We start from the raw sequence: 9205 nt of genomic DNA, 5'->3' as shown, positions 1-9205 counted from the left end.
TAAATATAATTTCCTTATTCATATATCTTTATATACAAATCTCTGAAATTTTCCATATCTCAATCTGAATAATAATTAAAAGATTATGTACGTCATCAAAATCATGCAATCATGTACGTATTATTAAAAAAAAAAACGGACGTGATTGTACAGATGAATAATCTTCATCGCAATCTAATAACAAGAAAACCGGAAAAGTAATTACGAAAATTTGCTAGCGTGACTAATAACATTTTATTGCGATATAAAATGCAGTGTTAAAGATGAAAGTTTTGTCTCACTTATTGTTAATACTGATTTAATATTGCGAAATATTACAATATATATATGTATATATTTATATATATAGCGATAACTCGAAATTCGCGATAAAAACCAGGTGCTTTATATCTATCTCGATATTTTTGTTAGAAAAAAAATTTTTTTTTATCACAATCACTTACGATTTATCATCTGTAAATTTATGTCAATTTTGATTTATCGTTTCTTATTTCACCTGTGAGAGGGCGATATTATATAACCTAAACTTGTCTAAGATTAAACACGTTATTTGTTGACGTACGTCCATGTGTATTATGATGTGTGTATGTTAATTAATTCTCTATTATCAAATGATAAGAGGTAATTACTTTTATAATTAGACACGTACAAAGATAATACATTTTACTTTGTCTACATGTATGTATTGTAGGTTGATTGACATCTGAATGACAGATTATGACAGGTCAACCCAGTGTAAAAAAAATCCATTTTTGTATAATTTGAACCAATTAAGAAAGAAGTAGAACGATGGATTTGCATAATCGTTATTTACGTCTCTCAACACTGGACCTCTCGGTTTTACGAACCATGGCAAATAACTGCGAATTTGTGAATGACACGTTCGTTTCCCATCATAGTTTCTTACAATTTTATAGGGACGAGATGACTAAAAAACAATTGGATCTAAATAAACTTGAGATCTGTCGAATGCTGTTATGTCACGAGTATCAACTTGCGTTTAATGCTATCGAGAGTTTTGATAATAAGAGATATCTACCACGCAATAAGTGCAAAGAATATTTGAATGAAAAGAATATTTGTTTCTGTCTTCCTAATATAGAAGCAATTTTTTCACCGCATTATCTACGAACTACTTCGGAGATTGCAATTTTGTGTGACATAATCACTCTGCAAATGATACTCTATTGTCATTATGCCGAGTCAATAAAAAAATACTTAGAACATTTTCTCAAGTCGAGTTATACCTATTTCACAAACAGCAATAGTAGAATTATATATATGAAGTTACTGGAACATTTTTCAGAATTTCTACATTTGTATCAATTTCTTCGTAATGATAACAGTATCAGCAAAGAAGAATTAGAAAAATTTAGTTTTATATTTTTGAATATTGTGAAATTATGGATAAAGATGAAGGAAGAAGATTCTGAATGGAGATTGCTTGCTTCAATACTTCCCATATTAGCAAAAACTTTTGCTCCTGAACACATTCTGTTTCCACTGTGGGATTATATTTTGAATGAAATAAGCGACTTGAAAGAATCTCTTATTGTCCTAAGTATTATAATGGATACCTGTTTTACATCGTCCTGTTCGATAGATCTCACTTATATACATAGTGATATTTATACCAAAAGCACATTCTGGTTAATAATATTAAAAGGATTACGATCATCTTTGCAACAATATCGTAAACAAGCTTTATATGTGATGAGAAAAGCAATCAATTCTTTGAATGAAATTTTTGTACTTAAGTTTGCAGACTTGAGATTGACAAAGGCTCAAATTACTCCATTTATTTGTAGTAAATCTAACGAAACAGTTTCATCAATAGAGTGCATTAAGCAGAATTTCTTCTTGGTATACGAAGCATTAGAAGAAAAACAATACCACCTAGTAGCACCGGCTTTAACTCATGTAACTAGTTTAATAAAGGTGAACAAAGAGCATAAATCCTACAATGACTGTTTCGACATTGTATGGTTGCAATGCATTCTTGAAAAAGTTTTGCAGCATGAAAATAATAATATTGTAAAGTGGGGTGTATCGCAAATTTGTAAGTTAGATGAGACTGCGTTTGACGAACAATTTTTAAAATTATTTGTTAATGTTCTCAATAATACTTTTCTCTACGAATGTCAACCTAATGAAGAATGTCCAGAAATTTTGAAAGAACTCTCGTTATTCTTTGAACGCGCCGAGGAAAGTAATTTACTAAATAATTTTCTGAAAAAAGTTAGCAAGGTAGCCTGGGGTCCTGTAGCGATATTTTACATATTACACATGTTACGAATAATTTCGTATAAGGAGATATATAATTGGCAAGCCAGCGAATTGAATGCCGTTAAATCTTTAGTGGAGACAAACCTGAATATTCATTCTCATATATTACGTACTGCGTCTCAAATTGAACTTTTAAGAGCGATCCCCAATTATGTGCAAAAGATAGACGATCCGATATTGCTCGCTAATACTTTAGCTGCGTTTCCTTCCGAAGAAGGTTTTAAAAGAGGAACAGCTTCCTGGAACGTTGTTACAACATGGTTGAGAAAAACATTAGTGAAAGAAGACGCCATAATTCTTGTAAAGAACACTTGTTCGAAATATTTATACCAAGATACCAATCCTGAAGTAAATCTTAGGACGTTCGCGTTGCTAATACATCTATTACACGATGCGGATCTGATACTATCGAGTAAAGCATGTTGCGTCAAGAAAGTATTAAACAATTGGCTGTGTACGTTAAATGGTGTCAATATGAGACCTTACGCCGACATCCATTCTAGTATCAATGCAGTGGAATTTATATCGCATTTATTAAATCTTTCCACGACGGAATCCTTCAACAGCGTGATGGACTTGATATTATTATACGTACCCACTACTTTTAAATTCCTAATTAAAAATGTAAGAAAGATGACTGAAGAATTAACATATGAAGATTATACGAGATACATAGCCATTATGTCTTCTCATATAGTTAACGCGTCAATGTTTCTGCCGAAGAAAGATGTGAAAAATTATGTGGAAGACCTGCAAAACGAAAGCATACGTTTGTTGAGAGATACGCAACATCTAAATACGCGATATTTGTACGGATTACACATTTTATATCTTTCCCAGAATGTTTCGGTTCTGCCACTCGCGACAGCTTTTTATGTGGAATTGTTAAACATGCAATCGATTCCGACGAACGTTAATAATGATGACAATGAGGCAAATTTGAGAGGAAAAATTGCGTCGAAATATTATTTGCTTCTTTCGAAACTCATGCGTCAATATCTGACAAATTGTTCTATGCATTCGTGGATTTCTACTAGCACACTGTTGTCTAATCTACTGAAATTTCTCGAGTTTGGGGGAACAGAAATCATTTCTGAAATAGCAACGATATTAACTGTGATGATCGACAATAAAGTTATAAACCATACGAGTGACAGAGAAACTTTGGAAGATCTTTTTAAATCTTGCTGGAGATGTACCCTCGTCAGTAAAAAGAACAATGTTTTTTGGGCAGCGATGCAGAACCTTATAGGAGTTATTATTAATAATAATTTTTTGATTTTGCCCAATGCTGCAAATTTTATAACACAAGTAAGTTGAAAATTTCTATGATTCATAGTACACATATCGATTGCTTTTTCATAATCTCACTTTGCAGTTTGTCGATCAATTAATAGAGGAAGGAGATGGTACGCCGAAATTTAAGAGGATATTACTTTCCAAAATGAAACTCTTGGACGAATGTAATTTGCTGAAATTAGAAAGACCATTATTGAGTTGCCTTCTTCATGGCTCTGTACTTCGACGAGACAAAAGAATTGAAAATCAGGCTCATTTATTTATTATCAAGCATTTGGGCCAATATTATCCAAAGCATATCTTGGGATTGTAAGTCTGTTTATCAATACAAATATGTTATAAACTTTTTTAATGCAATTATTAAAATTGACTTATAAATGACTTGTTAACTGCTGTCATAATAGGGATCATAATAATGATGCTGCAGTTAGAGCAGAGGCGACTGTATTGCTACATAAGATAATTAGCCATTTGGAATTAAATTATGCAGCAATAATTGTGCCACTTATACTCGAAATATTAGAAAAATACAAAAATAAGAGATACTTTAATGATTCTTATGTACATAAATTAAAGCATAGATTAATGCAAATTTTATTGATACTGGAACCAATATTAAGCGAGGTGAGTGGACCAAATGCTTAATCGATTAAATCTTAACTCTTTGGCTGTAGAAGAAATTATATATATAAATTAATAATTAATTGCTTTACAGGAACATGTTGTTCTACTACAGGAAAAATTATGTGATTTAATTATTTCGGAAAGCAATCAACATAGTGTGAGGTTGATGCAAGAATGGCTGTTGATACGAATTTTTAAGAAAAATATTAATTTACATAATAACCTATGGAAATTTTTCATAAAGGTAAAATCTAAATAAATTCTATAATATAAATTACAGAATTATTACTTAATTATATTATAATGAATTCTATAATAAAAAAAGATTTCTGTTCGAATGTCTTATCTTTTATATATTTTTAGAGTATAGAAGAGCGACCAGGATGCACAATTTCTGTAGCCAGTATTGTCTATCATGTCGCGCAACTTCTTTCGAATGATAATCAGAAAAATTTTATTCAAACAGCTCTACCATACATAGCGCAATGCTGTTTAGGTCAGCAATTTAATGTGCGTCTTTATAATCAGGCAAGTAAAAAAATTAACTGTTATGTAATGTTCGTATTTCCTTATATCTGTATATTCCATATCATTCATTTTAATTTTTTCAATGTAGTTTATTTTGACACAATTATATGAATTAATGAAAAAAAGAAATGATGATAATCTATCAGAATACAAAGCCATATATCAGGCAGCTATGGCTAGTTTGCAACAAGATAGTTTGAAAAAGAATTCGACTAGGATACAGGATGATTTTTACTTTTCAAGTTTTCATCCAATTGAAAACTACAGTTTGCAGGTATATACTGCACATTTGTTTAAAAAAAAGAATTGATTTTGATAAATTACATTATATCGTTTAACATAAATTTTTATGATATTTATAGACAATTTACTATGAATTACCACGATTGACTAATATAAGTTCTGATGAATGGATCAGTCCAGACATATTCAAAACCTTCATGTTTGAACATAATGATAATCATCCTCTACAACTTTATAATACTGATTTATTTCTGTCTGAGATTAAAACTTCTATATACCTCGCAAAATCTCTTACAGGTAATTGAAAAACATAATAAAACATTGTATAATTTATAAAATATAAAACAATTATATTATAGGTGATACCGAATCATTAGCAAACAATGTTGAAACTTATTTGGAAGGTTTACACGATATTCAGAAAAAGATTGATCCATCCAAGAATACAATTCCATTATACAGTGATATGTTTGAATTAATGAAAGAATCCATACAGCAACAAGATTTATATGAAGAAGGTCTGATAGTTGTAGCATCTTTTATCAATCGACCACCAAATTTAGGTGGAATTGCCAGAACATGCGAAATATTTGGAGTCAAGGCACTAGTTATTGCAAATTTGGATTGTATAAAGAATAAAGAGTTTCAAAGTCTTAGTGTATCAGCTGAAAGATGGATAAATATGCTACAGGTATTTAAACAGCTTTAAATTCTGCAAATTGCCTTAAATTCATATCTTAAAAAATTGAAGACTATAATTTTTAATTCGTTTTTTTTGAAAATTTCTCAGTTATGAAATTTCTATCAACTATACATACATCAATCTGTTCCCAGAAAATATTAATGTTTAAAAATTTTTAGGTGAAACCACACGAGTTACAAAAGTACTTGCTCGAGAAGAAGAACGCGGGATGGTCTCTAATCGGTGCTGAACAAACAGCCAATAGTATAAATCTGCTGCAAACAAAATTCGAGAAAAAGACCATTCTCGTTTTAGGGTAATTAAATTTCGACTTGCAATGCATTATTACATTTTGTGTAGTCAATATAATTAGGAATATACTTTTTACAGGAATGAGAAGGATGGTATACCTGCCAATTTTATACCACTCTTTGATAAATGTGTAGAAATACCTCAAGTAGGAGTAATACGATCGTTAAACGTTCATGTTACTGCTGCGATTTGCATATGGCAGTATGCGAGTCAACACATGTTAAAACAATAGTTTCCTCAAATTTGTAAGGTGCAAAATAATGCAAGATAAATTTTTAAGAAATAAAAGAATTTACTGTAAAACGATCGTAACTCTTATATAAAAAAAAAAAAAAGAGTATAGAGATTTATATTTTTATATATTTACGAGTCTATAATTATACAGAATTATCTATGCAAGAGATTAAATATATGACATACTTATACTTTGTATCCAACAATGTGTCGTTTTCCAATACACTCTCCAACAAAGAACCAACAATATATTTCAACAGCCACCAAGGTGTTTATAACAGCCTCCCGTACGGTAACTTCACGGTAGCGACCGGTTTTTGCACCTTGAATCAACTTGGAAAAGCCACTTCGAATCGCAGGAATATCTTTCAGCGTAGGTGGCGTCAATTCTACCCTGGCGTATTGCTGCCATACATGCAACACAGGCCTTGCGTGTTGCACACCAACTGCAATTCAATGCATACACAGTCAATTTTATTTTATCTTTTAGTTGCAAAATCTTATCTTACATATGTGTAGCGAGTAAATATTTGATTAAATTTTTGCTTATTATTAATTTATAACATTACTGTACAATTAACAGAGATAATTCTAATTTGCTCAGTCACCTTTTCAAGATAATATTTTATATTTTGCAGAAACTTTATCAAAGGCAAGTTCTATAATATTCTTATACTGTCCAAGATCAATATAACCTCGACATAACCAGAACATAAAATTGATTATCAGGAAAGACACGAGTTCACGAATTATTTGGCAAAAATGTCAACGATAAATTTTTATTTTTCGAGAGATTTTTATATGCAAATAATTATGTTGTGAAAATGAATAACTAAACGTTATATAATAAGAGGTGCATATATTAGGTTACGATAAATTAATTTTCTTGAAATAATAGCGAGACAAATGCAAAATAGATCATTTAAAAAAATTGCTCATACCTTTTACCAATTCGGTAGTTTTTGTAACAAGACTCGCCATCGCCTGTCTATTTTACGCTTTTTAGTAAAGGAGAGGCTGTAAAAATGGACCTTCTCACCAGATCTCGTTCGATAGCAACGAGAACCGTCACATATCGCGCATATGATAAACTAAACATCTTCCCTCTCTATCTACATTATACGGAGAATGACAAGTTAGAAAGAGATACCGAATCACTAAATAAAGTTGGTTAACAGATGGCCCAAAAACACTAGATCGTTAAGTGCAATTTGAAATATCTCTAGAGTTCGTTGATGCAAATAATAATCGTAATAGCTGCGAATGTTACAAATATATTTTAAATTCGCACCAATTTTCATTCGAATTATCTTTTATTATGCAAGCGCTCACTTCAGTAAATTAATTTTCAACATATTTTTCGAGATCCAATAGAAGAGCTTGCATGCTCTTTAGTAACTTTAACTGTACCGATATTTTAGAATCTAAAGCGAAAGATGTTGAATAAGACAGTCTAATGACGAATAAGTTTTGAAAAATCTATTATAAGGTCAAATTACTATTTATTTTTTATGAATAAAATAATTCAAATTTTTATTTTGTTTAATAAATAAAATGTATATTTTATTTTATTATTATAGATAGATAGATAGATATATTTATTGCCGCCCCAATTGGGGATTACAAGGCGCTTTTTTTTTTTTAAAGGAGCGTTCCCAAACCTTTATTCCTTCCTTCCTTTTTCCTTAGCCTAAACTTATACCTAAAACTTAATCTAATTACATTTCTCGCCACGCCTCTCCTTTTCGCCGCCTTTCTCATCTTTTCTCTCATTCTGCCCTACCTACACACACACACACGTCCGCCTTTCCCTAACCTTTCTTATTCTAAATTATCTTAACCTACGCAATCTTACATTCTACTTAGCCTATTTTGGACCTCCGCTTCCGGTTACCGTTATTCTTCCACTCCTGTCCTCTCCCTCCCTCTCTCTCTCTCACACACTCACTCACACACTCTCCCCCTCTCTCTCTCCCCCTATCTCCTACCCTCTCTCATCCCTCTGTCCTCCTTTTTCCTCCTTCTCCTTCTCCCCCCCTTTCCCTCTTGCTTCCTCTAACCTTTTTAACCATATTTCCCCTTCCCCCTCCTCTCCTAATATCTCCTTTACCATTTCCTGCCAGCTCTCTTTCCTTCCCCAATCCATACATTCCTCCCACACATGCTCCCACGTCTCTAACCCTCTCCCACATATCCTGCACTTCCTATCCTCCTCCTTTTCCCAATACCTATTTCCCTTCATTTCATTTCCCAGTCTGTACCTTGCCATCCTCCTCCATCTACCTTCCGCCCACCCTTTCTTCAAATAGCCCGGAATCCCCTCCCCTTTAATCTGTTTGTACCACTTATTATATTCCGATTTTATCATTTTTCCTACCCTCTCCTCCCTCTGTTCCTTTCCTTCCCATTCCTCAACTTCTTCCCATCTGAACTCCCCCTTTTCCCTTCTTTCCTCTATCTCCCTTAATCCCATCCCCTTACCCTCAAAAAATTCCCTTCTTTCTCTCTCCCACCCTGACAATTCCCCTCCTTTTTTTGCCCTTTCTTTAATCTCCCCCAAACATATTCTCGCCAACCATCCTCCCTTACCCTCCTCTAACCTTCTCTCATATCCCCATGCTCTTCTACCCATCCTTGTCCTTATCTTTTCCCTTTGCAATTCCTCCCTTACCATATATCCAGGCGTTCCCCAGTCCACTCCTAACATCCATCTCAGATACCTTTCTTGTATCCTTTCCAATCCCTCTCTCTCTTCCCATCCCCATATCTCCACCCCGTATCCTAAAACCGTCCATATTAACGCATCGAAGAGCCACAACCTCCTCCCCCAGTTATTCCCAAATCTCCTCTTACCTATTCCCCATACCTGTCCCATAATTGCTGCCCCTCTCTTTATTCTGTCCCTTACCTGTCCCTCTTGCCCCCCATTCCTTTGAATCACATATCCTAAATATTTGTACTCCTTTACCTCCTCTAATTTTTTTCCCTTCCAAAACC

General features: G+C 32.9%; 2 protein-coding genes across 2 annotated transcripts; one reads left to right on the top strand and one right to left on the bottom strand.

Moving 5' to 3' along the window:
* The first annotated feature begins 503 nt into the window (after positions 1-503).
* Positions 504-6406, top strand: LOC114934631 (tRNA (guanosine(18)-2'-O)-methyltransferase TARBP1). Its single transcript, XM_029307319.2, has 11 exons — positions 504-621; positions 692-3597; positions 3665-3894; positions 3990-4209; positions 4301-4453; positions 4573-4737; positions 4826-5011; positions 5100-5277; positions 5340-5671; positions 5842-5978; positions 6053-6406. Exons 2-11 carry the CDS (start codon positions 790-792, stop codon positions 6204-6206), a joined length of 4563 nt encoding a protein of 1520 aa, XP_029163152.2. The 5' UTR covers positions 504-621; positions 692-789; the 3' UTR covers positions 6207-6406.
* LOC114934634 (ATP synthase, subunit G) lies at positions 6315-7296 on the bottom strand. Its single transcript, XM_029307322.2, has 2 exons — positions 7150-7296; positions 6315-6654 (listed from the first exon to the last, which is right to left on the bottom strand). Exons 1-2 carry the CDS (start codon positions 7187-7189, stop codon positions 6395-6397), a joined length of 300 nt encoding a protein of 99 aa, XP_029163155.1. The 5' UTR covers positions 7190-7296; the 3' UTR covers positions 6315-6394.
* Positions 7297-9205: the final 1909 nt, after the last annotated feature.

Source organism: Nylanderia fulva, unplaced genomic scaffold (genome assembly GCF_048542155.1).
Source record: "Nylanderia fulva isolate GAGA-0341 unplaced genomic scaffold, ASM4854215v1 Scaffold7, whole genome shotgun sequence".
In the NCBI taxonomy this organism is placed as follows: Eukaryota; Metazoa; Arthropoda; class Insecta; order Hymenoptera; family Formicidae; genus Nylanderia; species Nylanderia fulva.
This window is presented reverse-complemented; position numbering and strand designations above follow the sequence as displayed.

What these genes read in the sequence shown, in the direction of transcription:
- LOC114934634 (XM_029307322.2), bottom strand. Translation starts at nt 7,189, where the DNA reads ATGGCGAGTCTTGTTACAAAAACTACCGAATTGGTAAAAG. An exon ending in AACTACCGAATTGGTAAAAG is followed by an intron (nt 6,655 to 7,149) that starts GTATGAGCAATT and finishes ATTGAATTGCAG; the next exon opens with TTGGTGTGCAACACGCAAGG.
- LOC114934631 (XM_029307319.2), top strand. Translation starts at nt 790, where the DNA reads ATGGATTTGCATAATCGTTATTTACGTCTCTCAACACTGGACCTCTCG. An exon ending in CCAAAGCATATCTTGGGATT is followed by an intron (nt 3,895 to 3,989) that starts GTAAGTCTGTTT and finishes CTGTCATAATAG; the next exon opens with GGATCATAATAATGATGCTG. An exon ending in TGGAACCAATATTAAGCGAG is followed by an intron (nt 4,210 to 4,300) that starts GTGAGTGGACCA and finishes ATTGCTTTACAG; the next exon opens with GAACATGTTGTTCTACTACA.